This window comes from Castor canadensis, chromosome 5 (genome assembly GCF_047511655.1).
Source record: "Castor canadensis chromosome 5, mCasCan1.hap1v2, whole genome shotgun sequence".
NCBI lineage: Eukaryota > Metazoa > Chordata > Mammalia > Rodentia > Castoridae > Castor > Castor canadensis.
In genome coordinates this window covers 168,465,891-168,489,919 of record NC_133390.1, presented here as the reverse complement: position 1 = coordinate 168,489,919, position 24,029 = coordinate 168,465,891, and the positions used below count along the sequence as shown (strand labels likewise).

At 53.8% G+C, this 24,029-nt stretch overlaps 1 protein-coding gene across 3 annotated transcripts in view; it reads left to right on the top strand.

Moving 5' to 3' along the window:
• Positions 1-24,029, top strand: part of Cdh22 (cadherin 22) — a 65,846-nt gene that overhangs the window by 28,351 nt on the left and 13,466 nt on the right. For all 3 annotated transcript variants that reach the window (XM_074074884.1, XM_074074885.1, XM_020168102.2), the window contains exons 4-7: positions 2,412-2,579; positions 6,443-6,636; positions 9,071-9,324; positions 15,405-15,541. In XM_074074884.1, the coding sequence (XP_073930985.1) occupies positions 2,412-2,579; positions 6,443-6,636; positions 9,071-9,324; positions 15,405-15,541 (753 nt within the window). The remainder of the gene's footprint in view (positions 1-2,411; positions 2,580-6,442; positions 6,637-9,070; positions 9,325-15,404; positions 15,542-24,029) is intronic.

Below are 24,029 nucleotides of genomic sequence, written 5' to 3'. Positions count from 1 at the left end.
CTTACTAGGCCTATCGCTTTCCCCTCTCTCTCCTCTCTCTTCCACCCTCACTGTTCTTCCTTTCCTCTCTCCACTCTGTGTTCTTTCCCCCTCCCCCCCGCCCCTCCCCCCAGGCAGAGGATCTTCCCAGGGAGGTCCTGCTGTCCAGAGCTTCAGAGCCTCAGCAAGAGACCCGCTGGGGCCCAGAAGGCCCCTCCCCATCCCTAGCTTTCCGTACAGCACCCAGAATGGGCCAAGAGGACCTTGCTGCAGAATTAGAAATGCCTTTTCTGAGTAGCACCGGGAAGAGCAAGGAGGACACTCTAGGAGCTGAGGCAGGGCTGTCAGAGGCCCGAATGGGTAGGGCAAGGGGTATGAGGAAGGCTGGGCAGAGAGCCAGTTCCAAATGTGGACTGTGGACCCAGAGTGCCTATTTGAATCCTGGCTGTGTGCTTTCTACTCTGTGACCTTGGACAACGCACTTAGCTACTCTGTGCCTCTATCTTTTCATCTGCAAAACAGGTACGATCACTGCACCTTCCTTACGTGGCTGTTGAGAGGATTCAGTGAGGCCATTCACTTGGATAATAATGTCAGGCACAAAGAACATGCACAGACATGTTTGTTATTGTCATTTTTACATGCTGTTCTCAGCGATTGTCAACTGGCTTTGCCCCAGGGTCCATTTGACAGTGTCTGGAGACTGTTTTAGAACTGGGTGGGGCAGTTGATGCTACTGACATGTAGTAGGGGCAAAGGGTACCACTAAATATTCTACAGTGTACAAGACAGCCCCCCAATGCATGCACACACACGCTACAAAGAACGACCCACCCCATAGGTCAATACCAAGTTTGAGAAAATCCTGTACTTGAGGTAGGTATTGTGGTTTCCTGTTTTACAGATAAGAAAGCTGAGGTTTAAAGAGGTGAAGGAATTTGCTCAAAATCACACAGCCAAAGAATGGCAGCTCTAGGATTTGTCCCCAAAGTCATCTGCAGCTAAGGCTCCCTGTCCCGGGAGACCAGCTGTGGCACCAGAGGGGCCGGGAAGGGGCCTACTGAGAAGTTGGAAAGCCACCAATAGGGGGTCCACGTGACCCTTGGTTAGACAGAATGCCCATGTTTGTAATTCCACAAAAGCAGGACCACCCGAAGCCCCTAGCCCTGAATCCTCCCAGTTACACACACACACACACACACACACACACAGCCTCTCCTCTGTTCCATTGCCTTTATTGTCATCTGGGGACTGTTTTGGGACATCAGGAGTCAGAGCATTGGCTTTATGGGGCGCATCGTGGGGCTGCTGGTGCATGACTCCACCTGGTGCTCAGGCCCTGGGTGCCACCTGTCACCACCTGTGCTCGGCAGGTTGGAGGGGGTGTGAGAAGAGGCTCTGAATGCCTCATCAACTCCCCCCGCCCAACACACACACACACTTGTGTCTCTTCTGCCAGCAGGGAGATAAGAAACTTGCCCTGCCCTGCAGAATTCATCTCACAGGCAACCCATTTGTGATGCTGCCCCCCTCACACACACACACACTCTGTGAACAGCATGGAGGATTGTCTGTCCAGTTGTCCAGTGATCCGCTGGTCACTGAACAGAGAATCTAGGGCCAAGAGGGGGTGGTGCAGGGCCCTAGAGGGTGGTGGAGAAGGGGTGGTCATTTAACCATGAAGAGAAGAACATGGAATGCGTGGCAGTAGCTATGTGTGTTCTTACGCACGTGGTCCACCTATGTGCAAACTATCGCATGTGTGCAGGTGAGTGTGACACTGCAGTGAGTGTCCTCATGTGCCCAGCTTACTTCACTAAACACCCACCCAGCTGCTGCCCTGGTTCTGGGCTGAGGGCTACTGACAAGAGACAAGTCAGGATGAGGCCGCCTCACATATAGCTAATCGAGTGGGAAAACTGAGTCCCCAAAGTGGGATTGACTGTCCACGTAGGAGCACAGTGGCAGGTTCTAGCACACAGGCTTCTTAGTCAACCAAATGCTCCAACGTTTTGCTTTTGTGTTATGAGGGTGAGGAGCATGTGTGTGTGTGTATGTATGTTTGTCAGTCAGCCATGTTAGTGACAGGTGTGTAAAGGTAGGGGGTTGGGGGGAGAAAGAGAGCAGTGTGTGTGAGAGTAGGTGTCTGGGTGTCTGTGCACATTTGAGTGTCTCTTTGTGAGTCTGTGTGTGTGCATATGTGGGTTATCTAAGTACGCTTGTTTCTGCAGTGTACCTGTATGAGTGTATGTGAGTGTGCAAGCATGTGTTGAGCTGGGCCCTGAACCAGCCCTGGAGCCACATCACTGTCTTCTGCATCACCCGCTCTCCCCCTGAACTTGAACCACCTCAGAGCACAGCAGGTCAGAGCACTGCCTCAGCCCATGTGGCTGGTGGTGGGCCTCCCTGACCTCATTCTCACCAACCTGCAGGTGTGATCCGGACGGCTGTGCCCGACCTCGACCGTGAGAGCCAGGAACGCTACGAGGTGGTGATCCAGGCCACAGACATGGCAGGCCAGCTTGGCGGCCTATCTGGCTCCACTACCGTCACCATTGTGGTCACCGATGTCAACGACAACCCACCCCGTTTCCCACAGAGTGAGTGAGGCCTTCCCAGAGAAGGCTGCATCTGTGTGTCTGTCTGTCAGCCCATGCAAACCCCTCACTGACGCCATTCCCTTTAGGCTTCCCACTTAAAGAGGGGTCCCCACCTGCGTCTCCACCCACCCACCTGCTGCCTCCACTCTCCTCCACCCATGGCCATGTCTGACTTTCAGACATCCAAGGAACACGGTCTCCTTCCACTCCTCCCCTTGCTTCCTGAGTGTGTGGACCATCACCCACCTCTGCCTATCCACGCAGGCCCCTCTCAGGGACATTGAAGGTATCCCAGCCATGGACATGCCCACGTGCCTCTTACCCAAGTCTTAAAGGGTAGGTATTAGGGACAGGGCTCACAGGGATGTGGACAGAGGCACACACAGGCAGAAGGGAAACTGAGTCTGAGGACAAGTATCTTCTTCCTCCTCTGACCCTGCTTGTGGATTAGGACGACTTCCCACCTCTACCTCTCCTGGCACAATGGGGGCTGGGGGCTGCTGGCCCAAGCTCAGGCCCAGCTTTAATGCAGGGAAGCCGCCAAAGCTGACAGAGACTGAATGCCAATGGGAGCTGGCTGATCCCTATCGGGAGAGTCATTACTTGAGGTCGGCCGCTCTCACATTAGGCTCTGCCACAGGGGACTGACCCCCACGAGATAAGGAAATCCAATCCCCTAGCTGAGCACACAGCATCACCGCGGCCCAGCTCCTTAGCCAGACAGAACTGCTGGGCAGAGCCTGCCACCCAGCCCCTCAGCACAGGGACCCTGGCTCCGATCCCCGCCAGTCCCATCTGGGGAAGGGGGGGTTTCTGGCACACACCCAGCCTTCTGCCCATCTGGGCAGGCTCTGTACTGGTTCTGAGTTGAAACAGGGTGTGGGCAGAGCACAGAGGAGGAGGCTAGGCCCCAGAAAGCCTGCTTGTTTGCTTGCTTACCTGCTTCCTTCCTTCCTTCCTTTCTCCTTCCCTCCCTTTGTCTTCCTCCAACCTTCCTTCCTCCTTCCCTCCCTTTCTCCCTCTGTCTCCCTCCCTCCCCCCTTCCTTCCTGTCTGTCTTCTTTCCTTGCTTCTTCCTTCCCTCCTTCTTCCTCCCTTTTCCTTCCTTCCTTCCCTCCTCCCTTCCTCCCTCCCTGTCCCTCCCTCCTTCTTCCTTCCTCCCCCCTTTCCTCCTGCATCCTCTTCCCTTCCTTCCTGTCTTCTTTCCTTCCTTGTTCCTCCCTTTTCCTCCCTTCCTTCCTTTGTTATGAAATACAGCATACAAATGAAAGGATATAAAATAGAAACATCCAATTCAACAGTAATTACAAAGCAGACACTCCAGATATCATCAACCAGGACATCAGAAGCCCTTGCTCTTAGGTTCATCATTTCTGTGCTTTTCTTTTCTTTTTCTTTCTTTCTTTCTTTCTTTTTTTTTTTTTTTTTTTTTGCACTACTGGGGCTTGAACTCAGGGCCTTCACCTTGAGCCACTCCACCAGCCCTTTTCTGAGATGGGATTTTTCAAGATAGGGTCTCTCAAACTATTTCCCTGGGCTGGTTTCTCTGCCTCCTGAGTAGCTAGGATTGCAGGCGTGAGCCACTAGAAATGTGCCCAGCACTCCTTTGCTTTTCTATAGAGTTTGCTCCCCTCTGTATGCATCATCAAACATGGTCTAATTTCACTCATTTTTGAACATAAGTGAAATCATACAATACAAATTGTCTTGCGCCTTGCTTTTTCAAAATTATATTTATGAACTTACACTTTTGCTTGTAGCTGTATTCATATTACTTGCTGCATAGTATTCCATCGCTGGGGTGAACACTGGGTTGTTTACAGTTTGTGGCTGTCCTGAAGGACCTGCTTTGAACATCAGTCCACACGTCTCCTAGTGCACACTTGCACACATTTCTCTGGTATGTATACAGAGGAGTGAAATTACTGGGTCACAGGATACATTTGGCCTTAGTAAATGAAACCCAGAAGTGTTTTCCCCAAGAAGAAATGCTCATCCTCACCAACACTTGGTATTGTCAGACTCTTTAATATCTGGGTCATGAATGCAGTAACTCCTGATGGCTTTCACCCAGTGTTCAACTGTGTGCCAGACAACCTGGTGTGCTGTCAGGCACCGGAATACCTGTTGAATAAGAAATGAGGAACTCACACTCGAGCTGAGAGAACTCACAAGAAATGAGAGCCAAGTGGAGTAGTGCCCACGATGGCATAACCTGGGCTGAGGGGAGCCCTGAGCAGGGCCTGGAGTACAGAGAGGCTCCCTGGAGGAGGCGACATTGGTCAAATTGGAAGTAGAGGGGACATGGGGAGGGTGACAGAGAAAACAGGAGAGGACCTGGCTGGAGGAGAGAGTGATATTTATGGAGTCAGTGGACCTTCAACCAGGCTGCAGGCAGCGTGGGAGTGGGGGATGGGGAGGAGAAGCAAGCAGGAACCAGGCAGCACAGGGGCTTGCACAAACCCATCCCTATGGCAGTGGGGAGCTATGGATGGGATTAAAGCAAGGGAGTGGCACATTTAACTTGTGTTTTAGAGGGAGCTCTCCTGATTGCTGTGTGAGAATGAACCCCGCACTGCCTGGGATGACCCATCATTTAGCAAGCCATCTTCACCTTGGCCTTGGCTCTGGTCAGAGAGCAGGGTGCTATCTGCATCCTGGGTCCCCTCTGCTTTTCCCCTCCAGCCAAAATGGCCATTTTGATGTTCTTCAGACATGTCAGGTACTGCACCCACCTCAGGGCCTTTGCACCTGCTGTTCCTTCTGTCCACAATGCTCTTTTCCAAATATCTGCTTGCCTCGCTTCCTTGCCACCTTCAGACCTAGGCAGAAATGTCACTTTCTTGAAGAATCCCTTTTTTTTTTTTTTCCTGTGCTGGAGGATCAACCCAGGATCTCATGCATGCTAGGCAATATACCACTAAGCCAGCCCCTGGCACTGGTGAGGCCTTTCTTTTTTCATTTTTTTCTTTTTTTTTGGGGGGGTGGTAAGACTGGTTTGAACTCAGGGCTTTGTGCTTGCAAAGCAGGTACCACTTGAGCACACCTCCAGTCCATTTTGCTCTGGTTATTTTGGAGATGGGGGTCTCTCAAACTAGTTGCCTGGGCTGGCCTAGAACTCAGATCCTCCTGATTTCAGCCTCCCAAGTAGCCAGGATTACAGGTGTGAACCACCAGCGCCCAACTGGTGAGCGCTTTCTTGATCAACCTATTTAAAACTGCATGCCCTCCTCGTTAGCATCCCACAGGGTCCCTGCTCTATTTTTCTCCAGTCACCCCTGGATGTCTAACCATTCCTGTCAGAGGGAAGCACGGGTGAGTCTGTGACCCCAGGGCCTAGAGCTGTGAGCTGGGGACGTCAGAGGTGCTCGCCTGCTCATGGAAATGAAGGGTCCAATGCCGTCAGTATCTCCAGGGGACCTGGCAGGCGCCCGGTCATCTTGGTGCACCCTGCTCCATTGGTTGAGCAACTGCACATCCGGGCACCATACTGAGCACTAGTCAGGCAGCACCATCTGCATTGGTTGCCATGGCAACGCTGGTGCCAGGAAAACACCCTATGCGGCAGATGAGGAAACCGAGGCCAGGGTCATCCAGCTATGACTGGCTCCAAAGTCTTAGCCCTCACCATCATTTCCTCTGCCCTCCTCACTGGGCAGATAGAGAAACTGAGGCCCAAAGAAGCCTTCTGCAGAGAACTCGCCTCTCCCAGCCCCTACCTGGCCACCCTGGGAGCCCCTTGCAGATACCACCCAGCCCCCACCCCCCCACACACACACTTCTGGGCCCCTTCTCCCCTCCCCCAGCACCCAGGAAGGCTGGGGTCAGGCTGCCCCATCCCTGCTCGTGGCCTGTCCCCTGCAGAGATGTACCAGTTCAGCATCCAGGAGTCAGCTCCCATCGGCACAGCTGTGGGACGCGTGAAGGCCGAGGACTCAGACGTGGGCGAGAACACTGACATGACCTACCGCCTGAAGGAGGAGAGCGGCAGTGGTGGAGATGCCTTCAAGGTCACCACAGACAGCGACACGCAGGAGGCCATCATAGTAGTGCAAAAGGTACGACTGTCCCTGGAGGGGTGGGAGGGGCAGGACCAGGGAGGGCTCTGAGTGGTCAGTACATCCACCTCACTGCACTCCAGGGATTAGATCTTTCTAGAGAACCCAGGACCAACCTGGGAAAACATTGACATCATTCCCATTTCACAAATGAGGAAATGAGGCACAGAGAGGTTAAGTGACCTATTTGACGTTGCATAGCTACTTGTCAGAATTGAGATTCAATGCAGATTTGAATCCACAATCTTAAATACAACAGTGTGCTACCTCAAGTCCATTCCAGGCCCCTCACACTCTTCATTCCCTGTAATCCTGTGTTTCCTTCTAATAGAGAAGCGATTGTCCCTGTTTTTACAAGGGAAAAGGTTAAAGGAGCTTGTCAGAGATCATACCTGTAAGGGATAGAGTCAGGATTTGAACCCAGGTCTGGCAACTCTGGAGTTCTTTCCTTCCTTGAGTCTTCCCTGCCCACTGATTGGTACAGAAAGCAGAAGCTAAAACTACAGAATCAGCAATCCTTGGGGGACCAGACAGAAGTAATAGAGAAGCAAAAAATCCATCTTCCAGGACTGTCCACACAAACCTGCTACCCACGGGAGGACTAAACCCCTGCCCCAGCCTACAAGACATCATACCCTTGTACACCTCCAGAGACGGGGGGCCCATTCTTCCTCCCACTCAGCCAGAATCTACCTCCTCAAATCCTCTCCGATCCTGCACTCTGCCCTCCACGAGGCGCAGTGCCTGTTCCCAACAGCCTGCTGTGCAGACAGAGCGACCTGCTGTTTACCTGCCACGGGGAGTGCTCCCAGCCCCCCAGCTGCTTCTCAGAAGCTAACACTGTGCTCAGTGTGCCAGGAGCCTCCACGGATTAACTCATTCAATCCCTATATCAGACCTTGGAGGTTCTATGACTGTCCATTTTATAGATGAGAAACTGAGGCCAAGAGAAGTCTAGTAACTTGACCAAGGTTGCACATCTAGCAAAGGCCAGGAAGGACACTGGCCTGAGTGGTCTGGCATCAGAATCTACCTTTTGTGAGCACTGAGTATATTTCAGTCTTTTGGGGGGGCCAAGGGAGATGTTGAGACAGAGTCTCCCTATGTAGCCCAGGCTGGCCTTGAACTCATGATCCTCCTGCCTCAGTCTCCCACATGCCGGGATTACAGATGTTCACTACCATGCCCAGCAAGGGTTTCAGTGTTTTGATCTCCATGTGTCCTTACTCTGAATGAGCCCATTTCACAGATGGAGGCTCAAGGGCCCAGCATCCCCAAACAACAGACTGAGCACTAAGCCTGGACTCGGGACCCTAGCACAGCACTTGCTATCGTTCCCAGGCTGCCCCAGCCCACTTTCAGCCAGCACTGCTGCTCCAGCCAACTCCTGCGGTGTCTGTGTAGGAGTCAGCCATGGCTCTGGCCTGGAGTCCTGCCTGATTGATGAGCTGCTTCCAGCCACCATCGCTCACTCCCAGGCTGGCCCAGCATCCGCCTTCCTGCATCCTGATTTCCCAGGCAACAAACAGGACAGGAGAAGGAGGGGGCCATTTGTGCTGCTGGGGAAGGGGAGGGTCTGGGACACATGGGGGGCCCCTGCCTGTGGGTCTCCAGGAATGCCACCCCCAACCACCCATCAAAAGCTACTGCACCATGTGACCAAGGCGCCTGCGGCACTGCCATTGAATTTCCCTTTGCTCTAAGGTGAGTCTTTAGAAGACTCTCAGCCAGGAAGCTCATTCATCAGAGGGTCACCGTTAGCCCCCCTGGAGAGGAGACAGGCTTGCTGTGCATGCAGCAGATCTCCAGGGACAGGCAGGGTAGATGGTTACCAGCCTTCCTCCTGGGTCCCAGGAAACATTTATCACTACCCTGAGGCCAGAGAGGCACACCAGAATGGCCAGTCACAGCCAGTCAGCAGGAGAGCCAGAATTGGAACCCAGGTCTGGGAGACTGCAGCTCCTGTGCCAATCTTTTCCTCTGCCATGCAGGGGGCTACACTACCTGGGTTAAAATTCTGGCTCAGCGAGTGGCAACTTTTCTGATTTCATTTCCTCCTGTGTAAAATGACATAGCCATGGTGCATGAGTCTTAGGTGGTTGTTGTAAAGTCGAGTTACTATCATTAAGATACTTACTGCACATAGTAAGTGCTTTGTGTAAATAAATGAATGAAATGTCCCAACACCGAGTGGGGAGTCTGGGATTTCATCACACAGGGGGCTGGTATTGCTACCAAGACCCCCTATCTTGGAGCCTCAGTTTCCCCACTGTAGCAGAAAGGGTTGGTCTGGGTCTCCGACAGCCAGTTCCTTCGTGGGCTCCCCAACTGAGCCAACCTGTGACCTTGGGCCAGCCCCACCCACTGTGTCCCCGTCCTGGGAGCATCATGGTCCACCAGGCCCCGGCCACTGACCAGCCCTCTCCCCCAACAGCGCCTGGACTTCGAGTCTCAGCCGGTGCACACCGTGGTGCTGGAGGCCCTCAACAAGTTCGTGGACCCGCGCTTCGCAGACCTGGGCACGTTCCGCGATCAGGCGATCGTGCGCGTGGCCGTGACCGACGTGGACGAGCCCCCCGAGTTCCGGCCGCCCTCCCGCCTCCTGGAGGTGCAGGAGGACGCGCAGGTGGGCTCCCTGGTCGGCGTGGTGACGGCGCGGGACCCCGACGCCGCCAACCGGCCCGTCCGGTGAGACCCCCGCCCGGGGCCGACGCCTGCTGCCTGCTCTCCCGCCACCCACCGGCGACAGACCGCGGGCAGAGGGGGACCGGGCGGGAGGGAGGAGGAGGGGACTGGAGGGCGGCCAAGGAGCCCAGGAGGCAGACAGGGAACAGTCACAGAGAGTAGGGGACACGCGGGACTCAGGACAAGGACAGTGAGCCAGGTGCACAGAAGAACAGAGAATTGGGCTGACCGCACCTTCCTCCCCTCTGGCCACACTCCCTTGCTCCATCCAGCCTGCCATGGCCCCACCTCTCTCTCTCTCTACAGACTCTGCAGGTCTCCATTGGACACCTCACTTAACATATTCAGAACCTGGACATATTCCAGGTCCATCTAAAGGAAAAACAGAACAAAACAAAAACAATTTTTCTTGAGTCATCTCCCTTCCCAGAATGCCACCTCCATCCTGCCAGGTGTTCAGATCAAAAGCCATGGAGCAGCGGATCCCCCTCTCTCACACCTCCTGAAGTTGCCAACACACCCTGTTGACTATGGCCCCTCCTCACTGCCAGCCGGGTCTCCCCGCTCCACTTTTTCATTCAGAATCCAGGCAGAGGCAGCCTGGTCCTGCCCAGGATGAAAGTCAAGCCTTCACCTTGACCCCACTCATCACCTCCCTGTGACCTCCAGACTTTCCCTCCCATGGGCTGGGCTTGTCCCTTCTGTCTCTCCCCAGGGCGTATCCTCTCACTTCCTTTTGCTCAGAAGTTACCCTGTCAGCAAGGCCTAACTGCTCTTCTGAAATGTCAGACCCACCCAAGCCCTACCCTTGACCTTCCTCACACACCTACTTTTCTGACACCTCTGCCTCTCCTACTAAGTGGCATGCTCCCTGAGTCCTTACTACAGGGGTTCACTTACCATCAACCTCAGGGCCTACACCAGGCCCTGTGCATCTGAACGCATGACGAATGAATGAAGTGCAAATGTAGAGAGGTGGAGAAAAGAGACAGAAACCAACTCAGATGTAAGGAGACCAGTGGTGAGCAGGAGAGGGTGGAGAGAAAGAAGAGCCCTAGAAAGAGGAAGAACTGAAAGAGGTCAAGGGGCCTCTTTGGCCATGCAAAACAGAGATGAGCCTTGGAAAGAAGCCAGAAAGGGACCAAAGCAGGCCGGTGATATGCAGAGGCAGAGCAAGGACCGGGACAGAGGCGTCCCTGGAGGGGGTTAGGAGCTGTAAGGGCTGGGGAGGCCTAGATAAAGAGGAAGGAAGAAAGGTTGTAGCAGAAACTGATCCAGAGGAGGGTCAGGGGTGGGGGGAATGTCTCTGGGGCTTCATTCTTCCTCCCTAAAACCCCTGTAGTAGTCAGCAAGTTATCTTTGAGCTGATTCTGTACCTAGTTCTGTGTTCAGTATTGCAGAGAGGGAGGGGAAAAGTTAACTCCACCTTGTACAATTCCAAGGGATGTCATTGCCATTATCATCCATCTGGATGGTCCTCTTAGAATTGTACAGTGGCCAGCCTATACAATCTTACATGACAGCCCGAAGCAATGAGAAACAAGGATTCGATCTTACTTAACTGCCCATAGTTTGTCAGGCTGGGAGGTAGCCTCAGGGGTCTGGGAAGACTTCTTGAAGGGGAAAAAAATTGAACTGATCTGGGCCTCTGGGTCTGGTCAGGTGTAAATGTGAAAAGAAAGCCATTCTGAGTGGAGGAACCACTTGTGCAGGTATATGAAAGCAGAGGTGGGGTTAGGTGTGTGCAGAAAGCAGACTGAGGGCTACAGTAGATGGAGGTAGGTGGGGCACAGTGGCCATCAAAGGGGCCTCGGGGGAAGGCTGAGGAGCTCACACTCCATGCGCAGGTAATGCTGAGTTTCTTCTGCCTCTGCACAGACCCTATCTTTGCCTCAGATCTCTACCCCTCTTCCAACAGGCACAGCCTTGAAACCACCTCAGCCTCTAGCCTGGCTCTAGTCACCCCTGTGTGTCAGGAACCTGAGGCCTAGAGCAGGGGTGGCATCTGCAGGCACCCATGGGGAGTCATATGAGTTGGCTGGGCCCTGAGCCTGGGTCAGCAACTGTCTGTATCTCTGTCCTCTGCTATGGCTCTGCACACCCCTCCCTGCCTCCCCACTCGCCTTCCTCCCCTCTGCTTTCATCTGTGCTGAAGGGAACAACTTTGAAACCTGCTTCTCACCCTCTTTCATCTCTCTTTGCTGGCCCTTCCCTGGGGCTCCTCAGATGTGGAGGCGCCTGCCCTGCCAGGAGCTTAGGACAGGTCCAATTTAACACCAGACATTTGCCCAGCTCCCCTCCTTAGTGTGGCCGTGAGCCAGGCCTGTGGATAACAGAGGTGATTCAATCAAGGGCAGAGGTGGGGATGGATCTCCCAGCCTGTGGGGTACAGATATGGAGATGAAGCCAGTGAGGGACTGCTTGTGACAGGGAAATGTCCTCAGGCCCCATACTGCCCAGAACTGTATCCTAACTTCCTGTTCTAAGGGTCATTGAGCTGTGTCTGGCACTGTTCCATGCGGTGGGGGCATGGATAGTGAGACAAGAATTCTGCCCACAGGGAGTTTTCCTTCCCCTGCGTGCGGGGAGACGGTCAGCAAATGGTTAAATGCTGGTGAGGGTGGGAAGAAAATAAAGTAATAGGGAATGGAAGGATGAGGGCCACAGAGTCCACTTTGGATTGAGTGGTCAGGCACAGGAGATATAAACTGGGAGCAACATTGCCAAGATGTGCGGAGGGTGCTCCAGGTTGCAGGAACAGCAAATGCAATGGTCCTGAAGCAGGCAGGGAGTCGTGTCTTGAGTGAAGAAATGAAGTGGGGTCCTGCACTTTGCCTGGGGAGTTCAGAAATACAGACTGGCCCAAGTGCTTTTCCTGAGCCCCTGTTCAGGGGGAGTAGAAGTTGCCCCATATTGTTCCCCTACCCCCCTCAGAAGGTATCACATTCATCATACAGATGAAGAAACTGAGGGACAGAGAGGGGAAGTGACTTGCCCAAGGCCACCAGCTAGCAAGAGGAAGGACTGGAATTTAGTCATGACAAAGAGTCATGACTCTTTGTGGTTGGTGCAGTTCCTACATTTGTGCTGTGCCGTCCCCATGCATAGGCCTCGGAGATGAGCCAGACCCGGGCCAGTGGAAGACTGGGCCTACTGCATGAGTCTCCTTTGAACATCACAACCAGGAGAGTCCACACTGGGCCAGAGAAAGCTAGCACTGCATCCCCCAACCCCCAGCCCTCCAGAGTGGGCACAGCACAAAGTGCATTGATCTGGAACCCGAGAAGATCTGCATCCAGGTGCCCAGCCCATAAGTGCTTCATTGACGGTCACTTGCCTAAACCCCACAGCCAGCCTGTACAGTAGGCATTACTATCTCCATGTTTAGGAGGTTAGGTGACTTGCCCAAGGTCACACAGCAGATAGGTATTAGATCTGTGCTTCCAACCCCCATTCCCAGACCCCCTTTGTACACATGGGCAAGCACATCTGCTCACTTGCACATGCACACACATACACACACACATTCACACTGGCCTGGCATATCCACATTCCCTCACTGTGCTTCCACCCACACCTGCCCCGGTTCCCCTTGCTACCCTCCTGGTGGTGATGACTAAATAAGAAGCAGGAGGGCAAGATGGAAGCAGAACCTCAGACCCCCAGTTGCCTCATGACCACTGGCCATGCTCTGATGTATATGCATGGTGCCACCAGTCCCCCACACTCCCAGCATGTAGTTCTGTGTTCTCCCTGGTAGACATTTCTTAGTCACAATTAGAATGACAATGGTTCCCATTGCTGGAGTCATTTTCCTGGATCCCAGCTAGCACCTTAGCTGCATCCCAACCTCCCATCTCTGCTGGATGGAAACTGAAGGCTCCACGGCTGCAAGTGACCTGACTGGGGGCAGCATGCCTTGGTGCAAGACCCTGGGCAGAATGGCTGCCCCCTGAGCTATTGCTGTTCCAACCACAACACACTGTCTTACACGTACATAGACACGCCACTCACATGTTCACGCCACACAAACACATTGCACATTCACAACATGGGACAGACTCACAATCATACATATACCTACACATGAGGGGCACAAGCTTCCCCGGTGCCTGCCAGGCCCCAGTCCATATTAACCCTTCCTACCCTTCCTCCAGCCTCCAGCTCACTCACTGGCCCTCTGAGCTGGAACAAAAACTCTTGGGTTTAGCCAGGTAGTCAGCCTCAGTGACCTGCAGCCCAAGTCTTTAGCTGGTTTAGTGGCAGCCCCTCGGCTCCCACCACATGGCCTTGGGAACAGCTGCCTCCACTTAGGTTCCAGCCCTTGCCTCCCCTCTAGGAGGGAACAAAAGAGAAAAGCAGTGAGGAGGAGGAGGAAAGGGAGGAGGTAGAAGAGCACAAGAGGGAGGAGGAGCAGCAGCTTTATCAAGGAGGCAGCAGACATCCTCCCCAGCCCCAGCCCATCATGTCCTCTGTCCTCTACCTGTAGAATCTCCAAGATTCCTTCCAGTTGAGTGACACTCATAGTCTTCTGTATTTGTTGGACCCAAACACCCGTCAGGGCCCAGCTGAGGGCAAAGGGGACCTGAGCTCCATGCACTGAAGCTTTGAATGGCTCAAAAAGCTAGAAGGAACTCTGGGCACAGCCCCAAATTTGGATAAAGATTCCAATTCTGCAGCAGTCACTGTGCTACTCTGGGCAGGGTCATTGCTAGTCCATATGACACCTTTGTGCAAATAAGGACCTCTTCTCACTTTGAGAAGCCATTCCCTGGGCTGGGACAAGAGCTTGGCAGGTAGAACACTGGCTGGAACTCACCATGCCTCCCCCTTCTGCCTGCCTCCTTATGCATGACACAGTCTGCTCTGTCCCTCCCTAACCTGCACCATGGTGCATGGGCAGGCATCATCACCTTCTCCCCATGAGCAAGGAGACCGAAGATGTCAAGGGACTGATCCAAAGTCACACAGGTAGAATAAGTGACAGGAAACTCAAACCCGGTTCCCACTGTTCCCAGAACTGTGCAGTTCCCTGTGTCATTATTCTCATTGAAGAGAAGGGGAAACTGAAGCAGAGAGGTTTGGCCATGCAGCCAAGACCCCCCCCCCCCCCGCCCAGGGAAGGGTCATAAGGTTCTCGGCATGGGGCAGGTAGTGTTTCTGGTGTTCTCACCTCCCTGGGCCTCAGTTTCCCTTTCTGAGGTTTGGGGAAAAGGCCCCTTCCTCTTGCTTGTGGGAGGGGCCGTGGCTTGGGCTGAGCTCTCCCCACCAGGCTGCTTTGTCCTGGCTGCACAATGTGCCTTTGCCTGCCATTCTGAGGGCTTTGTGTGCGGAGCAGCCCGGCTGCGCCCCCGCCCGCGTTATCTGCGCGGGGAAGCGGCGGCCGGCGCTGGCGGGGCCTCTCTGGGCCGCCGCCGCCTGAGACATGTGTTGGACACGGGCCTTTCAGGCCTGGAGCCGCCGCACAAAAGCCTGGGAAGAAGGCGGAACAAAGGGCTTTTTCACGCGGCAACTGAAAAGCCGCAGATTAGCCGGCTGGGGCTGCGCAGGCGGGAGGATCCAGCGGCCAGGCCTGGGCTCCCCCTCCCCTGGGCATGCTCAGCCCACTCTCCGGTCGGGGGCCTCCACCTGACCTCCAAGTTGTCTATGAGCCCCTCACTGTCCCTCTCCTGCTCAGATCTCCTCACTGGCTCCCCAGGGCACGTCCGACTCCTGGATCCTGTGCCCTGCTGACTGTTCTGCACCTTTAGTCATTTTCTGAAGCGTTCTCGCCTGTCTCTGCCTGCCTGCCCCGAATACCCTTCCCAGCCCTGCTCTCGAGGGTCAAGCCCAATTCCAAGGTCACCTTTTTTGGAAAGATAAGAATGGAACACCTGTGCCAGGCAGTCACCTACTAACAGCTGGGGAAACTGAGGGTCGGAAAGGCTCCAGTGCCATGGAGCTGCCAACCCAGACCCCTTCCCACTCCTCCCTGTTAGGAGTATCCGGGCAGGTGGTCCTCTCTGGGAGTGGGGTAGGGAACATGGACACGGGCTCCATCGGGCACTGGGGCACCTTCAATCAGCCCCGCCCTGCCCCCTCAGGTACGCCATTGACCGAGACTCGGATTTGGACCAGATCTTCGATATCGACGCGAACACAGGCGCCATCGTGACGGGCAAGGGGCTGGACCGTGAGACGGCCGGCTGGCATAACATCACCGTGCTGGCCATGGAGGCGGGTGAGTTGGGCGAAGTTGCTGGACACCCTAGCGGCAAATGTGGGGGCGGAGCAAAAGCTGAGGGGAGGGGCCAATGACTGGGGCGGGGCAAAGGTTGAACTGTCAGTCAAGGACCTTGAGGGCAGAGCAAAGAGTAAGAAACTGGGGAAAGAGCCCATCTGGGTGAAGGTGGGGACAAAAGGCCCACAGGAACAAAGATCCAGGGGGGGCCCCAAGCTAAGGGTATCCCCTTAGCTAGTTTTGAGACCATCTTTCTTCCCTCGTTTATTGAGTACCTAATTACAACATGCTGAGGCCCGTTCTAGGGCCTGGGAATACAGCCTCAACCAAGACAGATAAGTGTCTGTTATCCTAGGGGACAAATAGGCCGTCAACAAACTGAGAGGAAGAGTGCTCATTATGTCGGGTGGCGTGAAGTGCTGAGAAGGAGCGGGAGAGAAGAAAACGGGCAAGGGGATGGAAGGAAGAGGGGCGTCAGAGAAGAACTTTCAACAAAGACCTCAGGAAAGTAAGGGCGCCATGCTGACGGGAAAGAGCACTCCACCTGTGCAAAGGCCCTGAGGTGGTACCGACCCAATAGGTTAGAGGAACCACAAGGAAGCCAATGTGGTCGGGAGAGGTAGAGCAGGGGGTCTTTGGACGTTCCTCCACATGAGGGGGAGTCCGGGAGGAGACTGAGCAAAGTCGGGTGTTGCCTGACAGGTGCCTGTGGCGGCTTCATTGAGCATCAACAGGGGGCTGAGGGGAAAGGGGGCTCAGCTGGGGGATGATGGCCCAGCCCGGACCTGCAGCAATGGAATGAGAAGCAAGCACCTGGCTTTGAATACTTGCTGGTCACAGGCACCATCCTGACTGGCAAGGGATTGGACCACAGGACAGCACAAGGTCTCAGTGCTGGCCGGGGAAGTTTGTGAGCTGGGCAAAGTGATAAGGCAAATATGGAGGGAGGAGGAAAAGTTGAGGGGTGGGGCAAAGACTGAGCTGTCAGTCAAGGAGAGGGGAACCAGCTTGAAGGGCCATGTGAACCTGAGACATGGAGAGGGGTCATGGACCACTCCCAGGTGCTTGGCTTAAGTTTCACACGTGCCACAGGCAGCTTGCTTGACACTGCTGAGTAGAAGTTTCTGGAAGGTGTGTGTGTGTGTGTGTGTGTGTGTGTGTGTTCACAGGCAGTTTTCAACACAGGAAGTATGAGCTGGGAGAGAAAGAAGGGGATCCTGAGATACAGGGTTCAGATAAGCAAGGCTATGGAGGTGAGGAGCAGAGGGTACTGGGACTTGTGGGGCATCAGGAGAGGGCCTCTGCCTTCACCCGCTCTCCATGCATGCAGTGGGCATGCCGTACAGCACCTCTGAGGCCTCAGGAGTCAACAGAGCTGCCAGTAAGCAGTGGTGACACTAGGACCACTAGTGGTCTCTGAGCCGCAGACTGTGGGCAGCGCCCAAACTCGCCCCTGCCCGCTGGCCTAGGCTCCTCTGGCCAGCCTTACTCCTCCTCTCCCTGCTGCCCCACACGCCCATCCCAAGGCTGAGGAAGTCCCTAGGCTGAAGTTCCCTTGTCTCTTTCAACTGCGGCTTAAAGGAAAACACAAAGCCGGCTCAGCCCTCGTTGCTGCTGCTGGAGCCTTTGAATCCACTCCTTCACGGCTTGAAAGAGAGAACAAAGGTGGCTGCAGAGGAACTGGCGCTGGACTGGGAGAAGAAAGCTCCCCTCCTGCCTTTCCAAACCTACTCCCTGGCCAGCCACTGACGCTCCAGGCTGCAGACAGAGCCAGGGGGCAACAGCCGGCTGCCAGTCACAAAGACACGCTCCCACCAGCCTGTCACCTACCTGACATCTAACTACTGGCAAGTCCCTTCTTGGGTTAAGCATGCTGGTTCTAATCTGAGGGTCTCTTTGAGCAAACAGCTAGAATTGCATGCCAGTCTGTAATCCAGAATGGGAAAGAATAGGAGGGTGTACCCCTCCCCACAACAACAACAAAAAAAAACCCTACACAATTTGTTCTGAATATACCTTCCAGGCCCCATGTTTTCCTGAATATGCTTTTTTTGAAAGCTGATCAGTAGCATCATGAGCACCCATTTTACTGATGGGAGAAATCAAGGCTCCGATACGTGGGAGACTTGCGCAAGGACTGCTGTGGCAGAACTGGGATTTGGACCAGGTCTGCTTGGTCCTTCCGAAGCATCTGCTGAGTGGCCTCTCTTTCCCTGCACTCTTGGCTCTCAGAGGCCCATCACATCCCACCTCTACTCCCCACCAACTGACCTGGGGAAGGCAAGGAGAAGATCCCTTCTCTGAGCTGTGATCTCCAGCCCCTGCCCACTGCTCGCCCAGGATACTAGCCACTGGGAAAATCAGGGAAAGAACTTGGCCTAGTGGTGGGGGCTTAATAAGTGCTCAGTTAATTACCTGTATCCGATGGCCCCGACTGTGCACTTGGCATAAGCAGCCCTTTACAGCGACAAATCCAACTGACTCTTTACACCTAAGATGTCAATTCTGTTGTCCCCAGTGTGTGGATGAGTCATTTGTGCAAATCGCCAGCCCCAGCCTGTCTGACTCCAGAGCCCAGGTCTCTCCCCACTGTTCCTCCAATCATAGTTCCTTGGTTGTGACAAATAGCCCATCCATCCATTCTACCTCTTGCCATCTCTGGGAGACAAAGACACAATTACTACCCCCATTTTACAGATGAGAAAACAGGCTCAGGGAGGAACAGTCATGGCCTCAAGACCCCAAAACAAGTTCATGCAGGCCAGGGCTCAACTCCAGATCCCCCGCCCCCAAGAGCCCCAAGAGTTCTGAAAGCAAAGCCACCAGGTGTGCCCTCCTGATCCTGTGTCCTCCTGCTGAAGTGTCCATGGGGCTTCCCCAGAAATGGGATGCACAAGAGGTCACAAGGTCCTGCCTTCTCCCAGGCGTGACAAACACGAGGTGACAGGAATCAGAGGGGAAATATTTATACACAGCAGCAGAGCTCTGTGAGCACCTTGGAGAATGTTGCTCTCAGCCAGGAGCCACTGCCTGTCATCCCGGATTACCTCAAAGACTCCGGGCCCACTTAGTATGCCGGCTCCCCGCTCCCCAAACCTCTGAGTCATCCGTTCTGCCCATGCAGACGCGCCTTCCACTGACATTATCTTTAACGTTTTGTAATCATGAAATATTAATGACCGATATTGAATTTAAAGTACAATTTGTGTCTGAGTCCTTCAGTGGAAAGGGTAGTTGTAAAGGGACAGTCTTCAAAGAGACGCCAGGGCAGGGTTGCCGGGCGCGGCATCCAGCCGGCCCCTCCAGGGCTGTCAGCCTGCAAGCTGGTTTAGCTGCCTAGGACAGCAAAGAGTCAACCTGAGTAGCTAGAAGCTTCCCCATCGATCACCCCAGGGCAAGTCACGTCTCACAGCACCCTGCGTTTTCCTTCACGCCACCAAGCACACCTGAAATGCATAGATCATTTCACTGTGAGCACACAGTGGTCCCTTTTGCTCAGCAGACTGGACCTGCCACGAGGGCAGGCTCCATCTGTATCTGGACATTGACTCAGGTCAGGCACACAGTAGCCAAGCATGAGTGCTTTCTTCCAGTCAGGAAGGAGGGCCATGTGAAATGGTGCCCATTTCCATGGACTCGGACAAGTCACTCCCCTCTCAATGCCCTGATTTTCTTATCTATAAAATGCTGATTTGGATGTCTATTGGGATAATAACTTGATAATGGCAGTGTCCATTTATTAAAGGTTACAATATGCCAGACATTGTGTTGCGTGTCAACATAAAACATATATCCCCCAGAGAAATCACAAATGTCTAAGACTAGCACAGTGCCTGACATACGACAGGTGTGATTAATAGCTAGAAAAGGAATCTAAAGGAAAGAGGACCTCAGAGATGACGGTCCAGCCCTCGGCACCTCGTTTCACAGGTGGGGAAACTGAGGCCAAGGCAGGGAGACAGTTGTCATAGTCTGCCAATGAGGCTTTCTGCCTCCCAGCCAGTGCCCCTCAGAGGACCATGGGGGGATCTGCCAAGGCTGAGGGAAGCAGCAAGGTGTAAAGCGAGGGTTACCAGGGGCTCGAGTAGCAGGAGTGCAGTTTCCTCCAGGGACTGTCGCTCTCATGTCCACCCTCACCCTTGTTTTCCAAGGGTCTCTTGTCCCCAGGCAGCCTGGACTGGGCACTGGGATCTGGTGACAAACAAGCTTGGTCACTGTGTTGGGACTCACAGGAAGGCCAGGGAGAGCCAAGTCAGAAGTCAGCACCAGCACAGAGTGCAAGTTCGGGCACCTTGAGGGTTCCCAAGAAGCAGGGATGAGCTGGCCCACTGGTCGGGGCAGAGGAGAGGGTGTCTAAGGTGAGTCTCAAAGGGCAAAGAAGGTTTTGGGACAGGCAGGAGATTCATGTCTCTCAGCAGAAAGAGCCCTGTGAGCCAAGGTCTGGAGGCTTGGCAGCCCTGCCATTCTGGGGACAGAGGAACAATTATGTCCAAAGCTGAGGTGAGGGTGAAGACAGTCACGGGCTATAGAGGAAGGCCTCAGATGGCCTCCCATAGAGGAACCAGACATCTGGAGGCAGTGAGGAGCCAGCACAGGGCTTTGAGCAGAAGAGTGCCATGATCAGATGTGGAGTTCCCCTGGTTTCCTCCAGTTCTGGGGGACGGTGGCTGGAGGGAGCAGAATGGATAGGAGGCTGCAGGAGGACTCAGGCTGACCCCCTTCCTGGGGTACCAAGCACAGGGCCCAGATGGGTGGAGGGAGCCCAGCAAGACTGAGGTGGGCCATTTGAGGAAGAGGCAGGTACAGCTATGTGTGCAAGAGGTAGTGAACTCACTATCGCCAGAGGTGTGTAAGCCAGGCCTGGGCTTCTCTTGGACTGGGTGACACCTTGGATCCTGTGCAAGTTGCCAATAGGTATAGCTTCTTGATGTGCATGGAATCTCAGTGGGACAGCCCAGACATCAGGGACCACTCAGCCCCTAGGGAAGGACACTTTCTCCAGTCCCCCCCTCTCTCAAGTTCCAAGGATGCTATGATTTCATGGTCACCACTTTACCCAGAAATCCTCCCTGCTCCTGGGAGGAGTAAACCACCCCCAGCAAGGCCTCCCATATCCATGAGGGAGGCAAACAGATGGTCAAAGTCCATGAGAGAGACAGAGAAGGGTGCCCAAGCCTCCCTCTCCCACCTGAGGGGTGTGGGGACAGGGAAGGGAGGCCCTGCTGGCCTGACACCCCTTCTGCTGGAGCACCCCCACCTGCTCCCCCAACCCCTCCTCCTCCTGTTTTGGCTGCAGTAATTGGGATGATCAATCTTCCTGCCCAGCTGGCCAGCTCTAATCAGAGCCTGGGGTTCGGTTCGGATGCAATTTAATTCCCTCGGGAGGAGGGAGGCACTGGGGATGGTGGAGGAGAGGGTCCGCTCCACTCCCCTGCCCATCACTGCCAGTAGATGGGAAGGAGGAACCTTCCAACTGCTCACTCCTCCACACTCCTGCCCACTCTCCCTCACACTTCTCTCCTCCTTGGGCCTCCTTTTTTTCTGTGACAGCCAAGAAGAACTGAAGCACCCACCTCCGCTGCTCTTTAGATGGAAGGATCCTGAAGGAGTGCAGCCCCCTGGGAGTTAGGAAGACCTTGCTCTCTCTGTCCCCTCCCCAGCATCCTCCTGGAGCATGGGTCACAGAGGGATGCCACAGACAGTGAAATCCATTCACACGGCACAACTTTATTAAGCACCTACTATGTGCTGTGCATACAGCAGTAAACAAGAGAGGCAAAATTTCACTTCCATTCTCAGCAAGAAGAGAGAGGTTCAGCCAGTCCAGCATGGACACAGAGGATGCTAGGTGAAAGCTATGGCGAGAGGTGAAGCAGGGTTAAACAAGCAGCAGTTGTAAACACAGAGAAGACTTCCCGGAAAGACCTGAAGGAGGAAAATGGTAGACCCAAGGTAGAGGGCAAGAGGAAAGCCAAGACAGGGAGGCACTGGCAGGACTGTCTGTGGGGACTGTGACCAGCAGGACTGGGGGTTTTTCTCCATCTGCCCAGGGCTGAGGGCAGTCAAGAAAAGCTCCCTGGAGGATGCAGGACATGTATTTGGAGCCTTGAAGGCAGGGAGGATTCTGACAGCTGAAGAAAAGCAGAACCATTTGTTGGTCAAAAACTCTCCCCCTTTGGGACTGGAGCCCATGCTCAAATCCCTGGTCTGTCAGTTGTGCCCTGTGAGACCTCAGGCAGGTTGCTTTACCTCTCTGAGTCTGTTTCCTCATTTGTAAGAAAGCAACACTAGTTCTTGCCTCCTGCAGTAGTTGACAGAATGAAATGGGGCGTCACGGATCCTGGTCCATGGCAGGTGCTCGTATGTGTTTACTATCATCTTTTTGGGGAAGAAACACATTCCTTCTGGTAGCCAGGCCCCATGTCCTCTTCCCTTCCATTGGTGCCTGTCCATTCCCTCTTCGTGGCATTGATTCCAAGTGAGTGACTCTGTCAGGGACTGGCATCCTCTTCGGAAGAGATCTGTAGACACCCTTCCACCACAGGGCCTTTGCACATGCTGATTCCACTCCCTAGCGCCATCTCCCCACCTTTTACCTGGTTACTTCCCAGTCAGATGTCAGCAGCAATGTCACTTACCCAGAGAAAGCACCCTACCAGGGTGGGACTCCCGCTCCATCTTCTCATAGCTCCTGAACTTTTTCTCTCAACTCTTGTCACAGTCAGGAGCAGTGTCTGTCTTTGCCACTAGACCAAAGGACCATGTTGTTCTTATTCGGTGCTGTGTCCTTGGTACATGGACGATAATTGTCAGCAGAAACATAAGGAACTCTGAGACCTGCCAGGCTGCCCAGCAATTCTCCTGCCCTAATTTTGATCTCTTCCTGAGGTGCTCACTGAGCCACCCAGCCTCCTTGGACCCTTGGGGCCCCCAGGGCTCCATCTGCCATCTCCCAGATGAGTGGTGCTCTGGCTTACAGAGAAAGCACCAGGCTGGAGCATGTTTAATTTTAATTTAGGAATCCGTTAAGGCTACAGGCCTGCTCAGCTCTGGGCTGTCAGTCAGCCCTCCTCAAGACTGCATCAATTAGTTTAAAAATATTGAATGTAATTTTGCCTGACACAACATATTGCAGCTACTGCAAAATATAATTTATTTTAGAAGAAGAAATAATTAAACTAATTTGCATGTCAGTCAGCTGAACTGAGATGCCAAGGGGAGGGCCTCTGGAGGGGGCACCTGCGCTGGGCACTGGGCAAGGTCAGTCTGGGTCTGGGTCTGAGAGGAAACTGCTCCTGGATGGACACAGACCCAGGCAACAGGAGGCCCCCTGACATTGTATCTGGACCATGTTCTTGCTGTTAGGAGACTCAGGACCTGACTCCAGCCCTGGTTTTGGGGCAATTCTCACCCCTTCCTGGGCCTCAGTTCCCTCATCTGCAAAATGGGTTTGACAAGACCTCCTTCATGTGTGGTTTTGAGGCTCACATGAGGTACTAGGTCAGAAAGAGAAAATCCTGCATGGAGGTCAAGGTTAAGCACTGACAGGGGAGAGGGTGGGGGTGGGGGGCAGGGGGAAAAAATGACCCAAACAATGTATGCACATATGAATATATGAATAAAGGAAAATGAGAAAAAAAAAGCACTGACAGGTTCTTGGTTTTATAAGAGAATCACGTAAGGTGGAAAACACGTGCATTTTTATCAGTTATTATAAATACCAGTTGTGATCAGGAGGGGTTTGGAGGAGCCAATCAGAGGCAAGACATCAGTTCAAAGTCGCTCAGCTGCCAGTCACCCTAGGACAGAGTTCTTGATCCTTGGTTCACATTAGATTCTCCTGGGAAACTTTAAAAAATATCAATGGCCAAGGCTTGGGCACTGGTTTTTTTAGTTTGGTTGGTTTTTGGCGGTACTGGGCTTTGAAGTCAGAATCCTGTGCTTGCTAGGCAGGCGCTCTACCACTTGAGCCACACCCCCAGCCCTTTTTGCTTTTAAGATTATATTTCAGATAGTGTCTCCTGCTTTGGCCCATCACCCTGAGCTTTGATCTTCCTGCCTAATGCGTCCTGCGTAGCTGGGACCACAGGCATGCACCCCCACACCTAGCTTATTGATTAAGATAGAGTCTTATTAACTTTTTCCTGGGCTACCCTCAAACCTTGATCCTCCCACTCTCTGCCTCTCAAGAGGCTGGGATTACAGGTGTGAACCACCACATTTGTAGCTGTGGTATTTTTTTAAAGGCTTCCCGGGTAATTCTTGTGTATACCCAGCCCCAAGGTCAGGGGCACTGGAGATAGCCAGCCATGGGCTCTGGGATTCCAGACCAGCCCTATTTCTCTAGGATAAGCTCTGTAGGTGGCAGCTGTGGAAACTTCCAGGCAGACCTCTTCCGTAAGCCCCCTCAGCTGCCCATCTTTTAGAGCTGAGACCCTCCCTCAGGCCAGAGGGGTCAAAGCACTCGCAGGAGGTGACCTGTGACCTG